General features: G+C 46.9%; 1 protein-coding gene across 1 annotated transcript in view; it reads right to left on the bottom strand.

The window, feature by feature from the left end:
• Nucleotides 1–4,039: 4,039 nt before the first annotated feature.
• KLHDC4 (kelch domain containing 4) overlaps nucleotides 4,040–22,519 on the bottom strand; it is a 45,713-nt gene continuing 27,233 nt past the window's right edge. Inside the window, exons 8-12 of the mRNA XM_073308148.1 lie at nucleotides 15,945–16,047; nucleotides 12,994–13,202; nucleotides 11,523–11,931; nucleotides 5,485–5,601; nucleotides 4,040–4,642 (exon numbers count right to left, since the gene is read on the bottom strand). Coding sequence (XP_073164249.1) covers nucleotides 4,467–4,642; nucleotides 5,485–5,601; nucleotides 11,523–11,931; nucleotides 12,994–13,202; nucleotides 15,945–16,047 — 1,014 coding nt within the window. The 3' untranslated portion in view covers nucleotides 4,040–4,466. The remainder of the gene's footprint in view (nucleotides 4,643–5,484; nucleotides 5,602–11,522; nucleotides 11,932–12,993; nucleotides 13,203–15,944; nucleotides 16,048–22,519) is intronic.

Below are 22,519 nucleotides of genomic sequence, written 5' to 3' on the forward strand. Positions count from 1 at the left end.
AAGAGGTAACAGTTTCCCAGGGTACAACATTTTGACATGCAAAACAGGCCTGGTTGCTCTCACGTGGATGATGCAGAGGGATGCAGAGATGCAGAGGGATCACTTTCCCCACACCCCTGCTCTTGGAACAGCCAGGCTCCCAGGGCTCTGGGTGTACAGCACTGTTAGTTACTAGACACCTCACAGGGGTGGTGGCCCTCACCCTCCTGCTGGCAGCGGTATCACCATGGCCCTTCCCTTTTAAAGGGGTATGGCTGGAGGGAGTGCATGATGTAGGAGAGAAAGAACCCTCCCTGATACAGCTGCCAATGTGCTTCCCTTTTTTACTGCTGCCCCCCACCACCATCATAGGCAGTCTGGTTGCCTCTGGGCTGATAGCACAGTGCCGCCCCCCCACTCCTGATGGGGGGTATATGCTGACCCAAGCCAGCTGTAATATGGTCGCCGCCCTGGAGGGCTACCACAGAGGGTGCAGTTAGACATTTTCCCTTTCAAGAAAGCAGGAGGCAACACAGTTCAGCTGGGCAGCCGGGCAAGCTGAGTTCGAGTTCCAGCACTTCTACTGACTGTAAGCGCCTCATTTCCCCTTGCTGTGTCCAACAGGGGCAGTGATGATGACCTTCCCTCACAGTCTATGGATGAAGAGCAAAGAATTTTTGGCCTGAGGGTCTTGGGAGTTTTGAGCACTTCACACCCCCAACATCCACAGCAGCCAAGTCAGGAACCGTTAGGACAACAGCAACCACAATTCCCCCAGCACATTAAGTAACCTGATGTTTTAAGCCAAGCCACTATCAATTGCAACATGCAGCTGAAGCCCACAGAGTCTACACACCATAGCTTACAATGCTCCGCTTGCTCTGGGTAAATGAAGCACTGCCCTTTGTAGTCTCTACAGGTTGCACCTAATTAAAGATGGGCAAAATCTGCTCTATACTTTTTTCAAATTAGATGTAGCACCTGAAAAGTTGCCAATGTATCCTTTAGTCGGGCAAAATTCGAGCACCCTGTTTTACACCCATCCTCCTCCTGTTGGAAAAAGGAGCAATTCTGCGTCAAGGGATCATAGCTTGTGCCTATCGCTCCTGCTGCCATCAGCCAATCCTTGCTAGAAATACTTTGCAACGTTCTCGTTTCAGTTCCTGGCCCCAACATGCTGCTAAGTGGGTAATCATGTTTTCCATTATCCTTCTAGCGGCGAGTCTGTCTGTGTCTTGGGTATCGATTTCATAAAAGCTTTTAAAGGAATAAATAAGAGGATTGCTGTGGAATACATGCGATTCCCGACTGAAAGCCACAAATTCAGGCCATCTCGCAAGTTGCTCAGAAATAAAACAAAACAATACAAACCAGGTCACAAGTACGGCTTGAGGCTGATTATCATCTCAGAACTAATCCTTCCACATGGGGCCATAACCAGGGCAGGGCAGCCACTCAGGGTGCAAAGCCACAAAGGCAGAAAAATGGGGTGGAGAAATGCCCCCCCCAAAAAATGGCAGGGGGCAAAAATATGTATGCTCACCCCGGCCACTAAAATGTCTAGTTACAGATCTGCTTCCACACCAAGGACGTCGGCAGTGGGTGGTGTCTAACAGGGAGGCAGGAGCAAGGGGTTAATGTGACGACAGCACTGCGTACAAAGGTCCTCTCCCCAGTGCCAAGTGCAGCTTTTACGCCTGCTCAAAAGATGCGGGGGAGCAGACCCTTGGCAATGGGCCCTGCAGCCACCAGTACCCAGGCCGCCACTGACATTTGTAGCTCCCTCCCCTCAGAAGAGTAGCAGAGGCCTTCTTGGAACTCCCGGCAACCACTCGTTCCGTTTGGCCTCCCAGCTGGAGAGACATGGGGGTGGCTGGCATGATGCCACCACTGGCAGATGGTAGCCACTGTAAAATGCTTCTTTCTTAACTACTCAGCAGGCTGGGGGATTTTGGGTCGTGGATAGGCCCCAGCATCAAAACACTGGCTCTCTCTATCAGCCTCCCACTGACAGCTGGCTCAGCCCGCTGAGTACTCTCCCCTTCTGGGCTTAGCATTTACTCCCACATCTCCCATCTCATAAGCCAGTCAGCCACTCTCATTGCCGTACTTCATCATGCTTGAAAACAGGTCGACCTAAACTTGGCCCTAATTCCCACCTGAGCTGGCTACGTCCAGAGCTTTCACTTCAGATCAGCTCTAAGGCTCAGCTTCTCAGAGGTATTTCATCTCAAAAGGTGAAATCAATGGAAGTTAGGAGCCTAAATACCGTGGAGGACCTGGGTCTAAGCTGTGCAGTGCTGCTGAAGGTGAGCAACCGAATGAGACCCACCTAAGTCCCGCTGCTTGTGAGAGTCAGCAGAGAACTCTGCACCTCCACTCAGTGGTTGATGTTTCTCACCCAAGCTTGAGCAGCTCTTCCAAACAGGACCCTAGAGCCCAGCCACTGTTCCCTCCATGGGGCATTCCTGTGATGGGAACTGTATGTTGGACAGTTTCTGAGGACACATTTGGTTCACTCATAGACATTAAGACTAGAAGGGACAATTATGAATATCTAGCCTGCCCACCTGCATAACATAGGCCATATAATCTCCACCAGTGTATAATTTTGGCTTCCACCCTACATGCTACCTCAAGATTTGGGCCTGTACCTCTGGCACCATAAGCAAGAGCCAGGCTAACTCTCCTTTGGTTTTCAAACAAGGCCTCCTCCACTCACGCCACGGGGAGGGCTACCATTAAGCCAAAAAAGTGACCCTGCAAGGCAGCTACCACTGGTACACGTTGCTGTCGCAGATAAAGTCGTAATGCCACCAAGCAACCGATTACATATCAAAGAGCTAATGTCATTCCAAGCTGACAAGCCACTGACGAGGGCCTGCATACAACGTGCCCCGTCTGCTGAGCTGGCCTGGATTGTGCTTTAGGGTATTGAGGAGCGGACTACACCAAGACGTATAGCTCAACCCCGCTTCCTTTACCCTGCCATGACGAAATGTGGGTGGAGCTACTAGAGCTGGCAGTTTTCCGAGGCAGCAGGGCCAGATTCAGGGGAGCCAAAGGCTTATGCTAGATGTGAATTTGCTTGTGTATTCAATCCTCTGTGGGGAGGTAGACACTGCTGATAATTAAGAGATGGCATCATCTCCATAGTTACTCTCATCAGGTCTTTCCTGGATAGAATGTCCCCTTGCTATAAAGTCGTGGTGGTGTGAATGACACAGGGCACCCATCAAGAGGTAGATGAAGGATCCCCCTTCAAAAAACCTCCCAGGGATGCTGGGCATTTTTATGTTGATATTTCTGAATTAAAATAAAACCTTCAGAGATGGATGCAAATGCAAGAGCTGGAGAAAGGTCCTTAGAAATGAGCATATGCAAGAGAGAGACCCTGGAAAATACAGCTCCCTGTTCTATACTATGTTTTATTTATAAACCAGTGTCCCTCGAGATTCAAATCTCTTCCGGAAATAGATGCTGAGAAAAAGTTAAACGTGGCTAGGTGAGTCTGCAGCCCAGCAGGAAAACAGGCTGCACAATAAAGAGCTGCAGGTCACAGCAGGACTCCATAAAAACAATACTCAGAAACAGGAGGAAAGAAAGGGAGGGTGCCTTCCAGAGAGGATCCCTCCAAGAAACTGTAGGCTTGTAAAACTGCCCCACCTCTGTCCTCAATCCACCTGGTCAGCTCTTGTCGACACCAAGAGAACTGCCAACCCAGTACAGAAACAGGACTATTAGTGACTAAGCAGTCTAGCCATCAGGAGGCTTTCCACTTCACACTGTCCGAGCACTTGGGGACAAGAGACTCACACCAGGAAAGAGATCTTAGTTAAAACTGAAGAGGAGTGAACTTGCGGGGGTCCTAAATGGAACTGCTTTGCTTTTGAGCCTTAATTGGATCTATAGACAGTTTTCCCAGTAAGAAAAACCAATGATATCAGTGGGGTGATTAAGGGGATTCTGGTGGATCCCAAGAGGGCCTCCCAAAATTTCTTTTGCAAGGCAAGTGCAAAGGAATTAAATTTTAGGAGGGTTAATTAAGGAAAACACAAAATAACTCAACCAAACAACTTTATTACGAAAGCACTGAGAAAAAATCATATCCAGCCCCTGGCCAGATGAAGGACATTAGGAACCTCAAGTGATGTTTTGATTCTATTAAGCAGTCTGTCTGCAGCCAACTTAAACAGCTGTCAACAAAATTACAATGTATATTCCAATCTCAGCAGAACACATTCCCGGCCAGCAATCCTGTTTTCTAAGGCCCGTTTACAGGGTGATAATGGCAGAAATATACTGTGAGCAGATAGGCACGCCAACCTTGGACTGCCCAAGACATTAGTGTGTAGCAGCCAAGGGCCTTTGGAACCTACAGTACATACCAGGTAAGAGGTACATCAGGTTTAGATGGCTGGTTCAACTGGCTGTTGTCCCAGTGAGGTGTTTGCACCCACACTGCTCATTCTCAGCAGCACGCGTATCTAGACCGAATCTTCATAAAAAGTCTTTGCCATCGCGTGTGCCAATTTCGCCACCTTCTTCTCCTTTGCATCAGGGCCCATATTGTGGCGGGCTAGTTTAATCCAGTATTGCTCAGTCCTGGGCAGATAGTCTGTGTATTTCTCATCAAGCTGAACAGATGGGTGCCGCTCCTCTTCTAGCGCATGATGGGAGGGAAACAGAAAGGAAGAGAGAGGTCACAAACAGCTGATGAAAGCAATCTGCTTGCCCATGTGCCAGGCCGGTTGAGACGATGCTGCAGCGAACATATTTTAATGCAATAGTTTAAAGACTATCGATAGCTAGGGAAAATGTTTTTTCTCCTCAGGACACAGGCAAACATGGAACAGAATGTACCTATGGAAATATGACTTCTTTTGGAAAGCTCAACTTGCCACTGGATTTTTACCTTTTTAAATTAAAAGACTAATAGTGCTGGTTGGAAAGGCAAACAGACTTATGTGGAGTGCAAACATGCTATCTCCAATACCTCCGTTCAGATCTGAAACATGCCCTCTCCCCACCCTGAGCCCATGCGTAGCTGTGTCAATGAACCTCAGCCCTAACCTGCAAAACTCCCTGCATCTTTTTCTGAGATAGAGGTGGGAATTAGTGGTCCGAGCACAGGACAACAAAGCCGGCGGATTTCTGACCCCTGACACCACCTCACTCCCTGAGGGTTTAGTGAGGACTGACACTTGTAAACGTACCCTGAAGGTGAAAAGCACTGAGCCACTATCTGTTCCTAAATTCCCTGTAGCTTTTTATTGCTGGAAAATCCCAGTGGGCTCAAGCTGTCATTAAAAGCTGGCTTGGGTTACTAATAAAGCACAACAGTTTCAACTTCTAAAGCCACTTTATAAAATCAGATACAAGGCTGAAACCTCTAGAAAACATCACAAACTGGAGCAAGGCAGCCAAAATTGCAGATGTGGGGCTAAAAGCACCCCAAACAACTACCAATCCATGTGTTCTTCTCACTCCTTTTAGCATAATTACCTTCATCATCTTCACTTTCTTCATCAGAGTCCTCCTCCTCCTCTTCACCTCCCTCTGCACCTTCCACATCATCCCCCTCCTCATCGGAGTCAGACTCTTCCAGCCACTCTTGAGTTTCTTCAACAGTAAAACAAACATATACAATGAAAAAACAAAACACAATAAGCCCTCTTAAGGTGGCGGGAATTGTTACGGGGAAAATGAGATAGTCAGACAGGTGCCCCATCTTTCTGAACCGAGCAGTCGTCACATAGCCACTCTGCAGCTCAGCCACCATGAGAGACCAAGTTCTGAACTATTGTTTAGTGTTTATAAGCATGCATGAAACAGAAGGGGAAAAAAATGACAGATAACAGCTATGGAAGACAGCATGGTTCAGAGCCTGGGTTGACCAAGAATGAGGACACCTACGTTCAATTCCCACTCTGCCATCTGTCGTGTGACCTTGGGCGAGTCATTTCTTCCATCTGTGCCTCAGTTTCCCCTCTCACCCTTTGTTTGTCTTGTCTATTTAAACCATGAATTCTTAGAGTATGGACAGTCTTCTGCTATGCCTGTACAGCACCTAGTACAATGGGGCCTCAATCCTGGTTGGAAGTTCTAAATGCTACCATAGTACAAGTAATAAAAAATAAGAAGAAGAAATAGGATAGGCACCTGCCCCACAGTCTCATTTAGCTCCTCAGGGCATGAGGCTTGCCTTCACAAATGCACCTCAAACAATGCTGGCTGCTCTACCAATAATAAATGCATATGAATAAATGAGAATGCTGACAATACTGTGCAATGCCACGTGGGATGGGAATACAAGGGCTCAGCTTCCATGCTCCCAGTTTCCCTCCTACAGCCTATTTCCCGTCCTCGTCCACACAAGAGCAGCACAAAGAGGCACTGAGCGAACACAGGAAGCTATGGAGCTGCACAACAAGGCCACTGAGGGAGAGGAGAGAGAGAGGGGTGGGGGAAGATTATCTCGTTATACAGATGTGAAAATGGGAGGGGGGTGAAGAGACAGCATTACCAGAGAACCTGTTCTCTAAACTCACCTCAAAATCACATGCCAAAGATATTCAGTGAGAACCAAGGACCTGGCTTTTAAAGCTTTACCCTCGGGAGCATTTCTGAATCCATTTGACTGGGAGCACAGGGAAGCATCATCAGTGGTTCTGGCCTCTCTGAGGGCCGTGGGTACTGAGGTGGATTTAAGTGAAAGCTCGGAGTGAACATGCTGTAGGTGGATTCATTAGGGGAAAGACCTGGATTGACTTTCCAGACACCATGCAGAGAAGCCTCAGTCAGTATCGCCTGCCAGACACTGCCCCACTCCTAGAGAATAACCGACAGACAACATGCTTGCAAAGCTACCCTGAAAATCTGGACTTCCAGATCCCTTTGGTGGTGCGCAGGAGATGCCATGGTTAGTGGCAGGGAAAGCAAGCAGCAATGAGCTCTGAAAGAGAGGGGGGTGTCTAGGCTAGGGTGTCAGACAATCAGGTGTGGAATACCCTGCTTCACGCTGGTCATTGTGACACATCTGAAAGGTATACTCCCTGTGAGGTGGGAGGGTCACAGCCTCTACACCACATCTGTATACTGAAATGTGCTCAATTCTTGTCCTTTCTACTGACTTCAAAGTGACCCCACTGATGATTTTATCACCTCCTCACAGCTCACTTGAAGTGGAAGCCCCTTTATTTCTGGCTGTGGGGTACCACTTCCAATAGAAAGCGAGCAGACTTGGGTCATAAGATTTCCCAAATTCTTTATCCTCCCTGCATTCACCCCAGGCAAAATCTGCTTTTACACAAAAAACACTCAGGGCACAATGCAGTACCATTAGGAGAGGCAGTAAACCAGTTGTCAGGGAGTCCCTGGGCAATGCTCTGGAGCTGCTCCCCATGAAGCCAGTCAGGACTCTGGGGAAGTCTCCTTTCTGTGAGCAGACTGTCTGCAGGACACAAAGCTCACACAGCTTCCACCTTCCTGGGTCTGACCTCGGAGCATTCAGCATCCTCTGCCCCTCCGTGCGCTTCCCACAGCGAGTCCGCTCAGGTGGGGCTCCTGGGGAAGCCAGAGGGTCCTGCCCCCCCAACTCCACAGTCAGACGTGACTCTCAGCCAGCCAGTAAAACAGAAGTTTATTAGATGACAGGAACATGGTCTAACACAGAGCTTGTAGGTGCAGAGAACCGGACCCCTCAGCTGGTCCATTTTGGGGCCAGTGAGCCAGACAACCACGTCTGCACTTCACTCCATGTCCCAGCCAGCCCCAAACTGAAACTCCCTCCAGCCCCTCCTCCTCTGGGCTTTGTCCCTTTCCCGGGCCAGGGGGTCACCTGATTCCTTTAGAGGGGATTAAGGGAAGAATTTGTGATCCCACAATAAATAAGGCCAGTCGACTGGAGGTCATGAGGCCAGGGAAGGTTCTTGTATGGATTAATCTATGCCAAATTTAGTTCTGCTGCGTGTAAAGGGAGCCTGCTGCCAGCAATCTAAAGGATATGGCCCCGCCTGAAATCTGCTCTGCAATGATTCACTTGTTTCCGTGTGGCCCGAAATAGACCATTACTGAAAGACTGTAGGCTTAGGTGAGATTTGTCCCCAGTTACCATTAGTGCTGGAAAAAGGCTAACTCTGATTGTCCTTAAAGTATCAGGTGCTGTGCAGGTGAACTCTAGGTTGAGATTGAAAGCAGGCAGGACACTGGATGCAGAGACCCATGCCATGTGCATGAACTCAGACTGTGGCTGAGAACAGGATTTTATGTCAGAGCTGTTCCAGTCTGCCTGTCTGGGAGAAAAAAACAAACCTGCTCTATCATCATCATGATTGGTGCACAGCATAGTGGCCGGAGCACAGGAGAGGGAGTCAGGAACCCTTGAATTCTAAACCCTATGTGTGCCACAGACTTTCACGGTGGACTTAGGCAAATCACTTAACCTGAACTGACTTAATTTCTTCATTTGTGAAGCGAGGATGCTGTTTCCTCTCTCGCCCCACTCACTTCCCTCCAAAGACAGGAATGACAAATGGCTAGTTTGAAGACTGCATGTGAATACACAATGAGTGAGAGGAAGGATAATGTAGTAGTTAGGACTTGGGAAAACTTGGTTCCAGTCCATGATCCACCACAGTCTTCCTGTGTGACCTTGGGCAAGTCACTTAGCCTCTCAGGGTATGTCCACGCTGCAATTAAAAACCCTCTGCTGGCCTGTGTCAGCTGACCTCAGGCTCGCAGGCTCAGGCTGTTTAACTGCAGTGTAGATGTCCAGGCTCAGGCTAGAATCTGGGCTCTAGGGCCCTGCGAGGTGGGAGGGTCGCAGCCTCTATACCACAATTAAACAGCCTGTTAGCCTGAGCCTCTTAGCCTGAGTCAGCTGGCATGGGCCAGCAGTGGATGTGTAATTGCAGTGTAGACATACCCTCAGGGTACATCTTCACAGCCAAAAAACCCCCATAGCAGCGAGTCCCATAGCCTGGGTCTACAGACTCGGGCTCACGGGGATCATGCTACAGCGCTAAAAATACACTTGTGAACATTCTGGTTCAGGCTGGACCTCTGGGCTCTGAAGCCTGGGGAGAGGGGTGGGTTTCAAACCGTGAAGCAGAACATCTAATAGCTATTTTTAGCACCGTAGTGCAAGCCTCGGAGGCCTGACTCTGTAGACCTGGGCTCGGAGACTCGCTGCCGTGGGGGTTTTTCGCTGTGGAGGTGTACCCTCTGTGCCTTGGTACCCCACCTATAAAATGGAGATGGTAGCCCTGCTCTGCCTCCCGGGTGCTGTGCGGACCAACATATTAAAAGACCGTGAAGCGCTCACATATTATGGCCTTGGGAGCCTGTTGTGATAACTGGGCCTAAAAATTGATCCTAATTGTGAGTTCAACCGTAAAATGTATGTGAAAGTCAGTAAAACAGAAGTTTTTTATCATCTAACGAGAGATGTTGATGGGAAAAGGCATGAATGGGAGACAGAAGAACTGCACTAGTCCAAACAAAAAGACCACAAGGGCTGTGTTAAGATCATGCCTGGTGAACAAGGGAAGTGAAAGACTGGAAATCAGTGAACCAAAATTGGTATTTTGGAAACGAGGCCTAACTGGTGGACAAAATGATGAGGGGTATGGGCTATTTCACCCACCACTCCTTTTGGGGGTCCTTGAAGAAGGAGACTTTGGGAGAAAAACTGACTACTGGAGGGAGCTTCACTATTATGGCTGCTACCCCCACTGTCTCCTAGGACCCCGGACCTTCCTTCTCCTAATCCTGAGAGATGCTCTGACCAGACCAGGCCAGAGAGAAAAACCGAGGTGACACCACCTTTCCTGGCTATAGCTGAATCCCAAACACCACCTGGGATGAAACGGGATCAGACTTTAACAGCAACAACAGCAGCAACAGCTCCAGCTCCACTCAACTAACTTCTCTTTTTCCCCCATCGGACAGTTATTACTATCTTTGATCCCATCTAAGAGACTGTCAGACAAGGGGTTTTTTTTCCTTTTAAAACTCTCTCCAGCTAAAGGCAAAAGGAACAAGGGATGTTATTAAAATGAAAGCCTTAGTGAACACTTTACATTTTAAAAGCTTTAACTCTTTTTCTGTCTTTTCTGTATCTTTAATAAGAGGTTAAAAGGATTTGTTTGCCATGGTCCTAAGGAGGCTGAAGTCTGTGTATAGCAAACCCTGAACTTTGTTTAAGGCCATTTAATGTTGGACAGTGATTAGGTTCCGTTAACACCGTAGGACCACTTATTCCATCTATATTAATACAATGGGCTGGTATAAGTACCCTAGACAGAACGATGAGCTATGGGGTAAAGGTTTTACTCCGGACTTCTCTACTCATGAGCAATACAGCCATTCCACACCCACGCCAATGGAATCCATATAGCACACAGCACCATGCGTTCTGTTCATGCCACAATATCTGACTTAAGAACTATTTCTACAGTGGTTTCAAGAATTTGAACACTTCTTTTTAACTGATATTGTTTGTAGCCCTCCAAAGATCAGCTCCCTAGTTTCAGAAGTCCAGCTGTACAGCCCACGAGAGGAGAGAAAAAACTTTCAATAAAACAGTTTAGAAACCTCTACAACATGATCTAAAATAGCATTATTTGCACATGATAATGCTGTGATTTTAAGGTGCGATATCCTGCTGTCTACTAAAGTGAAGTATATCATGTTGGACAGTGAGATTATTCACAATTCCCCTTCTTTTTTTGCTCTGATGCTTCATGGGATATTGGATCTTAAACTAGCAGCTAGTCCAGGAATGAGTTTTGTCCGTCCGGCACCCTTAAACAGCACATATTTGGGAGGGAGGCTGAGAAAGAAATGTTCTGTGGGCGGCAGATGGCAGCGATCTGAGAACCGCTCAGAGGTTTAGAACTTTAGAATGTGTCTTTCGGGAGATGAAGTAAGGGGCAAGAGTGCAGGTGGGATTAAAGGAGCAAGATAAATGCAGTTAGTCATCTGGCTATCACCACTACCTACTGTCTGTGGTATAAATATTGTAATTAACTGGTGTGTGCGCACAATTACGTATGTGTTTGCAAACCACTGCCCTCTGCTGGATAGAATCAGAACTACATACCCATGCACCAAAGGACTTGTATTGATCCCAGCTAACAGGGATTCTCCTTCAGTTTAAATATTATGGGCATGCGTTTTCAAAGCAGGAGGATCTGAGTTCTCTCCCTACCCTCACCACAAAGTCCTGAGCAGCCCAAGCATGCAGCATGGCAATAACTGTGAAGTACCTTGGTGCCCATGGATTTGTACCCTCCCAAGCTACTGTCTCTCTGGAAAATGCCAGCATTCGAAGGGTTAATTTCAGCTATGGAGAAAGCCACTCCATTTTTTCATGGTGCTGTTGAAAACCCCACCTGCCCAGTCGCCCTCTTGGGAGGTGCAGGTGCCGTACCTGCTGGAGATGGTGCTTATAGGGCTGGGCACGCCGAGTGGATGCCCGCGCTGAGTATTCTAACTGCCTGAAATGCAAAGGAAAGGATTAACCCGCGGCCGGAACTTACTTGGATCCATCTCCACCAGCACCTTCCATTCCTCCATCTTGTGGAGGTCGATGCTATAGAGGTCGTTGAGGGTGAATTGGCGGTCCCCCACCTCGAACATCCCCCCGTAGACGTAGAGAACTCCGTGCTTCACTGCCAGCATAGCGTTCGAACGTGGGCATGGCTCCACCTGCTGGCCGGAGGCTTCATCACCAGCCTCCTCTTCGTCTTCCGATTCGGACCTCTCCAGCTCCACTTCAGGGGCAGAGACCACCTGCTTGATCGTCATGACGGTCCCATCCTCTGCCACCACTTCTTTGACAATCTCCACGGGACCCTGAGGGTCCTGGCCCTCTGCCTCTCCATCCCCAGCATCCTCTGCCTCAGCCTTTTTGCCTCGCCTACGTTTCTTCTTTTCAGATTTAGGTCCCTATTGATAGGAAGCACATTAGAAAAGCAGTCAGAGAATACTGTACACAACTGTGAATCTGAACAACACTGATGTACAGCATGGCTAACATGCCATACAGTGGTGAACACAATGCACTTAAATGCAATTTGGGGATTCAGTTAAGGTTTGTTGGTGCCATAATTCTCAGAAGATGGGCACATGCTTCAACCAAACAGTGACAGCTCTACTAGCTGTGAAATGACCAACAGGAATATCTGTGGTGTGCAATTGTTGCTTCTATTAATACAGAAGTGTATGCTGGGGCAGGAAAAACATAGCACACTCACTCACACATACACACAGAGACCTCACTAGTTTGTGGTTGGCGCAAAATGGCATTGACCCACCACTGTGAGAAATCAAAACACAGTTACTGAGTGCTAAATTACAGCACATTAGTGGGAAGAACTCCAGGTCTTTCAGAGTGCTGTACCAAAGGGCTGGAAAACAGTTTGCCAGGAAATCAGAAGCAAACTTTCTCATGAAGCTTTGCCTGTTGTTAAGTGACTGATTTTCCCTCTTTCAGAACAGACTAAGAAGCACTGGGGTCAGGGGAAGGAAGTTGACTCAGGTCATCTGGCCTCATTTACTCCTTGAAAACAGTTGGAGTAATGCCAAAAATCTGGGGCGACAACTCTGAAGGTTTGACATTCAATCTCCCCCTTCATCAGCCAGCTAAACACTATGTTTTCACTGCAAAAAGAGGCATGTTTTTATATCAGGTTAGCTATCTCACTGTGAAATCCACCATTGTGGTTTTTACCTCAATGTAACTAGTCCAGCTCAACCGTATCTCTCTATACCCTGGAGTTCACCTTGACTAGCTACATTGAGATAAAAGCCACAGTGCTTTGTTTCCACAAGGATGCTATAATGAGATAGCTCTCTCAGTGTAACAAATATGCAAAGAAGTTGTGATGTGTAGCTATACTCTGAACAGAATTAGATTTAAAACCATAACAAAGTCATAAATCAGAGAAGCTTCAGATTCCATGGCCTAAGATAAAAAGGGAGGATTTATTGTATATATTTTTCCAATACCTTTAGTTGTCCAGGAAACCAGCGGTTTTTTCCCATATCATAGAAATAAATATCACTGAAGAAGTCTCCTTCAATGCACTCTTCCTCTTCTTCATCATGCACACCTCCGAAGATAAGGGACCGGTTATTGGGGCCTATTGCCACAGAGAAGCCAGACCTGGGAGTGGGTTTCACACCTGATGGGCTAAGCCGATTCCATACCCACTTGTCTGGTAATGGAAAAAGAGAAGGAAACAAAGAAAGTCAATTCACACAGTGGGTGGCTGAAAATTCCAGCTGCTTCAAAACGTCAAAGGCCCTTCAATTCTATAGCAATATCAGCAAGAATCTCATTGACCTATTTTGGTTTCCTTAGATATTTCACAGCGTCTTCAACAATTTCTTTAAATAATGTTAATCATAACGATTTGCATTTGCCAGTTTAATCACCCAGCTAATCCATATGTTCCATTTTCCACTCTTTACCCTTAGAAAGCAAGTGTGTGTGCAAATAAAAATTGTACATCTGCTCTTTAATACAGAAAGCCATCTTTGAGATATGCTTTTCAGAGAGGGGCGGGAGGAAGACGGAAATCATGAAAAGCACGTGTGTGTTTAACGAAGGGAGGAGCTCATATTTCTGTTTATAGCACAGGTAATACATTGGCAAGGTCGGACTTAATTCCTCTGTTTATTTGCAGGCCTAGAATGCCATAAGCGGCCACAATGCAAACTTTACCCCACAGAGTGCATAGCAAGTAGGGGATTAGCCATGGAATACAAAAAAAGCTGTCTCTAGGGATGATTGGGAAGCATGCCTCATTCTGGTACCTTTCCCGGGTCTCTTCTCCCAGCAGACAGGGCCTATGTTGCCAGAGTCTATGTTGCCTTTTAAGTGCTCTAGTCCTCCAGGAAAGAATACCAGGCTCACTCAACAGAGACTTCAGGTCACACTTAAAAGCAGTACCCCAGGGTGGAAAATAGCCTGCATTCCAAGTCCTCCCCCTCCAAACCTTTCTAACCCAAATTTTTAGCAGCTCCATTCCAGCTCTGAAATGCAAGACGCAAATGCCATAGCCTATATAGGATTGAGTGGGCATTGGTAGCCATGCAAAACAGAATACAGCCGTGGGTCACTGAAGAGTAACATGCCTAATCTGTGTGTTTGGGGAGAGAACAGGGTTCACACTGGGACCGGCAAGCTGACAGTTGCTGAAAGATGCGCAGAGGAAGAATTAAGCCTTGACTTGTCAAACTGACAACGCTATCCAGCTTACTCATTTGGTTATAAACACAGTGGCTAGTGGATATTAAACAGGAAAGATCATAGTAGGTAGAGATGGGAAACACCTACTAGATACATGAGTCATTCACCCTGTATGCACAGGACACAGATTCTGTATCAACAAGAAAACAAGCGAGGGCCAGGTTTTCAGAGCTGTACATATACTGTTCTGGGGAACGGACATTCCAAAATTTTGTTTTCAGAAAAAAAATCCCAACAACATTTTGGTTTGACCTGAACAAAACTTTTCAGAGGCTCAGAGCTGCCCCGAACCCCAGCAGCCTGTGAGGTGGGCAGCCTGGGAGCACATGCATGCCAGTTCTAACTCGAACACAGCCCTTCCCTTCCCCTCAACTAGTCTAGGCCTAAGCCTCCCTGTCGGCAGAGAATGACAACTGGGAAAAACTGCACAGGGGTTTTACTGCGTGCACAAATTAAAACTCAGATGAGCAATCACCGAACCCAACAGCATGAGGACAAGAGCTAGCATTTACATTTTGGTCTCCAGAACTTGAAAGTGTGGCCTAACCAGAGGCAGGCTTGAACCATAGCAATGGACCTCCCTGCCCCATTGTGATGGAGGCTGGATCCAGAGCCAGATCTGAAGGCAAACATTGCTACCTGGAGCTGAGTCAGAACCAAATCTGTATGTCACAGAACACTGGAGAACTTTGGATTCAGTCCTAAACTCAGATCTGAGCCAGATCTCAAACTCAGCCCTCGTCCTAACCAATACACTACATACACTTCACAGCTAGTACTAATCACAGCTCCAAAACCTTTATTAGTATTTGGCTTGGGTTGTGCGCAGAGGCACCGCAGCAAGGAGTAGCAATGACACACCCTACTGCATTCCCCTTCCTCAGCTGAACTGGAAACCAGCAGCCCTAGCATCATTTGACCCTTTCTCTGCTCCAATCCCAGCTTTGCTATTTCACTGACTAAGTTACTCTGTTTCTGTCCTGTATGTCAACAACGTGCTTTAAAAGGAGTAAATCCTGTACTGCTCCTACGGTCCTGCAAGTCTGTGAACATTAGTGACCCAGTCTGGTTCCACTGCTTGGAGATGGGCAGCATTGGAGGAACCTGCACAAAGATCACACGTCCTCTCTGTGCCAGAGATCCCATCCCTGCAAGGACTGCCATGCCACTGGCATGTGGGGTAACAGGCATAGGGGAGGGCAAGCCTGCCATAGGATCAATCCCTTACAGAGAGGGGGCACAGCAGTTTTGGAATCTACTGCAGCTTTGGGGCCCCAGGAACAGAGGCACCCATGGCTATTCAGCATAAGAATTCCTTTTCCATTGTCCTCTACAAGGCTGCCTGCATGCACGGGTGGGGGAAAGGTTTGTCCCTAAAAACCCCACGTATCACCCAAGGAAGGGGAGCAATTCATCTCATCTTCCCATTCAACTTGTATTTTCCATTTTTAAGCAAGAATCCTGATACAAATCCTCTAGCTGCTCCTGGAAAGAAGAGAAATTCAAATCAACTTGTCCTGGGGAAGCGGTCCATCTGGTCCGCTTAGCATCAAGGCAGATCTAGCGACGTGGTGGTTTTCATAATTGGTGAAATTTCATTCTGGGTAATTTTCTTTTTTTCTTTAAATTATCATGCAGAAGGAAAGAGGATTGGCGTATTAAAGTGTCTCAGCATCAACCACAACCCAGCCCTGTTCCCTCTTACAATCACTGTGTGGCAATCCACCTTCCTCCTTGCCCACGCTTTCAGCCTTCAGCAGGAACATGTCAGTGTGCAGGGTGCCTTTGTCAACATCTTTCTTAATTCTCTGCAAAGAGGAGAAGGATAAAAAACAAAATGAAACACATTGCAATGGCCCAGCAAACCTGATTCTCCGTGGCCTTGCACCTGGCAGTCATCTGCACCAGACCAGTAGCACTTTACACCCAGTTTGCACAGCTGCAACTGACAACACAAGGGCCAAGGCAGTAGCCAATCAGGCCCAGTATCCGTGCATCCCAGCCTTTAACTAACTTGCTCAATAACTTCAATGACTTCCTTCCCAGGGAGGCACTTGTCATGCAAGTCAGAGACAACAAGAAGGAAGTAGCTTTAAGTGGTAGTGACAAATTTTATAAAGAGAGAAGGAAGGGCATTACTGTGGCATCAAGAAACCCAAGATCTATTCCCTAATATTTCCACAGACTTCCTGAGAGACTCTCAGGCAAGTTACAAGCTCCGTGCCTCAGTGTCCCCATCTGTGAAATTGGGACAATGACACCTATTGCACAGGGGTGTCATGACCCTAAATTCACCAGCATTTGTAAGGTGTTTTGGGATTCTGAGTCAGAAGACTCAGCAGAAGCTGAAAGTATTATCACTTTATGGTTCAAGTTCTCCTGAACTTCCATTATTGCTCTCCCGGGTCATGCTTAATTACAGCTGCCACATGATCATTCAGATCCCCTACATGGCCACGGCCAGTTATAACAGGACCTGATGTGAGGACAGCCTTCTGCGTGCTGCACCTTGACTACGTTTGTCACTGTAAGCGTTCAGAGGTCCTGGGAGCCTTTGGCTTTCTCTGTTAAACAGAATAAAACAAGGGGCCCAATCCCGGTCTCACTGAAGACAACAGCAAAACTCCCACCAACTACAGTGGGAGCAGGACCAGGCCTCAGCAGATGTAATTAGATGCAAGGTTTTAAATGCCATTCTACTCCCCCACTTTTGTTTCTTATCCTATGAATTCCTGTACTTCAGTGCTCATAGCACCATGTGTTATTTGAAGGTAGCAGTATGCAATGCCACCGTGAGAGATCTCTTAATAATGTCATTAGCCACCCATCCCTCAGTTTGAGCTCCCACTTCTCGTCCCCCCAGCAGTGGTGGCATTCAACATTCTGCACGCAACAGATTAATTCTGCAAACTGGATCCATGGAGAGCAATGGGAAGTGGGCCCACGCCAGGATGGTCTGGTCTAAAATTCAGGAGTGTTCAGATACAGGATGTTGACTCAGGCCCGTCTCAGAGAACACAACACAACTCCATCTCATACTGCATCTTGCATACAAAACATACTCCGATTCATAGAATCCCAAGGACAGGAGGGACCACTGTGATCGTAGTCTGACTTTGTGTAGAACATGGGAAAGAGAACTTCCCCCAAATAACTCTTACAGCAGATCTTTTAGAAAAACATCCAATCTTGATTGTAAAATTGTCAGCGATGGAAAATCCACCACGACCCTTGGTAAATTGTTCTAATGGTTAATTACCCTCACTGTAAAAAGTACACCTTATTTCCAGTCTGAATTTGTCCAGCTTCAATTTCCAGCCATTGGATTATGCTACCCCTTTCTACTGAAAAGCCCAGTATCAAATATTTGTTCCTCACACAGGTACGTACGTGAGTTCAATGAGACAGTTACAACAACAATAATACATTCATAATAGTATATTATAGTATGATTATTGTTATAGGGTCAAATGTTAAACTAATGGGAGAGAGGAAAGAGAAAGGAAGAGACAGAGGAAAGGGAGGCAGGACATGTTTCCAGATGAGGTTTGAAATGGGAGATGGAGTGCACAGGGAGGCTGCAAGGATGGTGTGGAGAGATTCAGGGCAGCTGGTGGGAGAAGTGGGATGAGCTCTGGCAGGTTGTTTGAAGGAAGATGGAGGACAGTTTTTAAAAACCAAAATGCCAAATTCTGCCCTCAGGTCTATCCACACCAGCTCCCGCTGAATTCAGTGGGAGCCTCACACGTACCCGTAGGCGGAATTTGACTCTAAGGGGCCGATGCGAATGCCACTGAAAGGAATGAAAGTCTTTCCATTGACATCAATCGGCTCTAGACCAAGAGGACAGCTTGAACTGTGGTATCTTAGCCCAATGCATCCCTGTTCTTCCCCTGAAGTATTAGAGAAAAGCATTTTGCATGTGGGTGAGAGAATCACCGTTTTAGCTCCTGTCCTCAGAATTCTCGCCACTGTTGGGATATTGGGATTTTGCCACCTCTCCCTCTACCGCAAGAGACTCCCAAGAGCACTTTTGTTGGAAATGGCATCCCATCCCACCCCACCGAAGAGGCCCAGAGGAGTCCCTGGGATGCAGAAGAGTGCTAACCGCCTTTGATCATGATTCGGCTCCCACTGACTCCAGTGGGAACAGCGCTGCTGCCTTGATTTCTGAACAGGGTCTGTATTTTTTTAAACTATGGGTGAGTATTAGTGTCCCTAAGGGTGAACGGAAAGACAGCAATGCGCACTGCAATCCGGCTTTGTTACACACACATTACAGTCTCACAGCAGTGGCCAGCTGAACCTCGGCCCAAAGGCCAGAGGAGGCACTCCCTCCAACAGCAAGGAGTAGATCAGTCTCCAGCCCCAACTTAGCCCCTGGCCTCTTCAGAGCAGGCAGTGTCAATTTACACATGGGCTGGGATTTTCAAAGCACTCAGCACAGGCTGAACTCTGTGGTGAGAGTTTTACCACTGATGTCAATGGGAGCAGAATTAGTGATTTGAAAAATCCCATCCAGGGTGGTTATGGGGCATAAGCTCCTGTCCGCAAACTCATGCAGATCCTCAAGACAGATTTGAGCCTTGATTCCAGGTGCTGAACAGCAAGTATTTTGTCTGCTACTACATCCCCTGTGCCTGAATAACTGCATGAGAATAAAGAAATTGGTCGCTCCCAGGTGTTTCAGAATTCCTGTCCAAGAAATTCATTATGCTCTGGATTCAGAAGGCCTTAATGTCCCCTACCCTGAATTTCAGCACAACAGTAGAAGTCTCCCAAGAAATACAGGTGTACACTTGGCATCCGAACCTCTTCTTGCCTACCACATGCCCTGGTGCTCGGACAGCACACCAGAAATTGTATCATTTGCCAGAAGTGCCGCATTTTGTTGGTGCACTGAATGGAAACACTGCCCTGGAAGTATTCTCCTCCTTCAGGGTGGTGCCCTGTTGGCTGCAGTGCTCTATATACAACAAGCATCCAGCCCCAAACACAGTAGTCATTAATCCTGCTGCAGAACTTGAGCTGAGCCAGGTAGGAGCTTTGGGATGCTGAGGGCAGAAACTCTGTAAGAACAAACATCGATGACATTTGTATCGTGGGAGAAAGAGGGAAACAGCACGAGCTCTTTATGTCCACATCGGCTCTTATTAAGACAAAAAAAAACCAAAACAAAAACAAGCAACATAGCACATTTCTGACTTGGTGTATATTTCTTGGGTGCAATTAGAGGAGCTCTGTGCTGCAGGTATCAGCATGCAGAAAGCTGGGAGCGTCCTGCTTTGGACAGTCTAGTAACCATCTCCCTGGGAGGAGCTTCCAGTGGAAAAACAAACCCCCCCAAAAAAAGAGAGAGAAAATGTTCCCTTCAAGGAAACACCCTGCAAATACCAATTCAATTAACACTGTATGTGTCCACATCAGCATCTAATTACAATAAAGCATTCATGTTGTTGTTTTCCCTACAATCCAAGCTATATTCTGGCTGTTTTTTTCACATAGGAGCACAAGAGTGTGTGCGCGTGTGTGTAGGGGGCACATAATGATGAGGGGTGTAGATCTGCTAACAGCACAGCTGTTAAGCACAACAATCTGAACAGTGCAGGGGGAGAGGGGCGGAGGGAAATTACGTGTTCCGAGTGCTGTCTGCTCCAATATCATAAGGGCCATGAGGAAGAATTGCATTATTTCTCATCTGAAAACCATGTGGCTCCCTGTAGTAAACACACTGTGTATGAAACATGATAATGCTTCATGGACTGAAAAAAATCGATGAGGTGGAGTGGGAGTTACAATTCCTTGTTTTTAAAGAGATGCCTCTCTCTCACACATACACAATTTCAAATCGCTGTTTAAATGCACAGAGACCAAGCAAGATTCCAAAGCACTATCATTCAAGAGAAACATACAGTTACCCTCTGACCTGGCAATATTAAGCACCTTCCTTATCACACAGAGGTCAACATTTTTAAAGGGGCTTCCACACTCACTCTAATTTCCCACCCACACCATTAGATAATGTTGACATCCAATTCCTTGTTTTGCAAGCACAACTCAGAGTGTTAGATCTCTACCTTATATTGTTTGCATCTACAATTCATAAATATGAGCCCTTTCCAAATTCTAAGTTCTTTGCAAGCTTTCACTAATGAATACTCACCTCAGCCCTAATGTAAGAGTTTCATCTCCCTTTGACAGAAGGGGAAACTGAGGCACAGAGTGATTAAGTGGCTTGGTCACAGTGTTTACAGCCGGGATAAGAATTCAGGGCACTCTACAGTGAACTCACTGAAACTCAGCTCTGTCTTAATTGATTTCAAGGGGAAAATCAAAGACCATTGTTGAAAGTTCAACCCACAGGAGTCTTGGCCAGGATGTGGGACAGAACCTTTTGATATTCATGAGACTCAGCAACTGATGACAATCACATTTCATCCCTGTAAGCATTTCAGCAAGTGAGAGCCTAACCAAATCTGCTTTTTAAAAAGAGGCATTAAAAAGCTACCCCTTAAAATGCCCTATGGCACACTTTGGTGCATTCAAAAAATCTCCCCCACAAGATGCCCTAATGCGGTTTCTAGCCAATTTTCACAGGCGAGGTGTAGCAATATAGCTTCCTGATGTCCCCCAGCTGCATTCAGAGTTCTAGTCAGGCACACTCTGCTAAGGTTGCCTAGCAATAGCACACTCTCATTACTTTAAACAGCCCAAGTTGCGGGAGCTGCAGAGCTCTTGTTCTCTGACACACAAAAAAAAGAAAGCCCAAAAAATGGGAATGTCTTAAAACTAATATCAGTGGGTGAAGAATGAATATAAATTATCCAACGGGATTTTTTTTGTATAACCAGAAATAGCTGATAAGATCCCCTTAAGTTACTTTTCGAGGCATGAGGATGACAGCAGCCAAAGAAGTAGCCCCTGCTATTTTCAGCCTGCATGAAAATGAAAGAGAACATTTGCTAGAATACACCTGAATAGAGGGACACCATGAAGATCTATAGTACATATGCAAGATAGTAGGTATATTGTTATCAATAACACTGGGAACATCGTAGATTAGTAAGGCTCAAAGAATTTTGAGATTCATATTTACTTTTCACTTTTTACCTGCTGGCCATTTGCAATCTGCACTTCACTCGTCTTGGAACAGGAGTGAAGGAGCCAAAGGGTTGGAGCAGCGGGCTAAGAGTCAAGAGCCTTGGGTTCGAGTCCTGACTCTGCCACTGACCTCCTACGTGGCCTCGGACAAGTCACTTCATCCTCTTTATCTCAGTGTCCCCATAATACTTACTGGTTAGCTACCTGAGAGACTGGTCGTGTGAATCAACAGGTGCATTTCAGATGCTGTGCATCATATACACACCACAGCAAACAACATTTAAGCTGCAGCTAGAATCAAAACAGCAACAGGATTCATCATCAAGGCTAAAGCTATGTGGTCAGCTCCCTGCACTGTAGGGGCAGCTTTAAACCCACAGGCCCTATACTATCCCAGGGCCCTGCAGAATATACACTACTGGCCCTCCAACCCAAATGCCATCTAATGCTAACACCAGCAACACACGGCATAGACCAAATTCCCTCCCCTCCCTTGCTTCCTGCCTCCAATGCCTGCCCTTCCAGCTCACGTGGCAGGCTGGGTGGGACAAGTGGACGGGCTGAGGGGAGAAAAGGATCTTCTGGGGAGAGAAATGTTCCTGATCAACGTGGGAAAATGAAAGATGAGGTGACTTCGCTGGAAGGCTGGAGCTCCAACCTTAACAGTGAACGTCCTGGTTTTGAGTCAGATCATTTTCCCCCCAGCAATGCCGACTAAGCCGCATGGCTGAGCTGTTCGGAGACAGCACTAATAAGGAGAAGCTGTTACAATTGATACTTGCTTTCTTTAAACATGATATGTAACCTCCACATTGGAACTGGACCCAGAGAACTCCATGCAAATTGCACCCATTTACACCAGCTCTGACCTTGGCCCCAAGAAAAATCTCCTGCTGACTTTGTGAATGGAGCTTCATTTGGTCACTTGGCTTGTCACACATGCAGGCTGCAGAGCCTCATTCTGTCTAGCTTAAGTTTTTTCATAGCTCTTTTCACTGCAGTCTCTCTTGTTCAGTGGCTGAGGCAGGAACCGTGTCTTGCTCAGTGCTTGTCCAGCTTCAAGTAAGCCACTGGTTCTCAGTACAGCATTTCCCCGCCCAAAACTGCACCCCTCTCATTGTCTCTGGGAGCCTATACTCAAATTATTCTAAACAATACACAGTTTGCTGATTGACTTCG

Source organism: Lepidochelys kempii, chromosome 12, assembly GCF_965140265.1.
Source record: "Lepidochelys kempii isolate rLepKem1 chromosome 12, rLepKem1.hap2, whole genome shotgun sequence".
Taxonomy (NCBI): Eukaryota; Metazoa; Chordata; order Testudines; family Cheloniidae; genus Lepidochelys; species Lepidochelys kempii.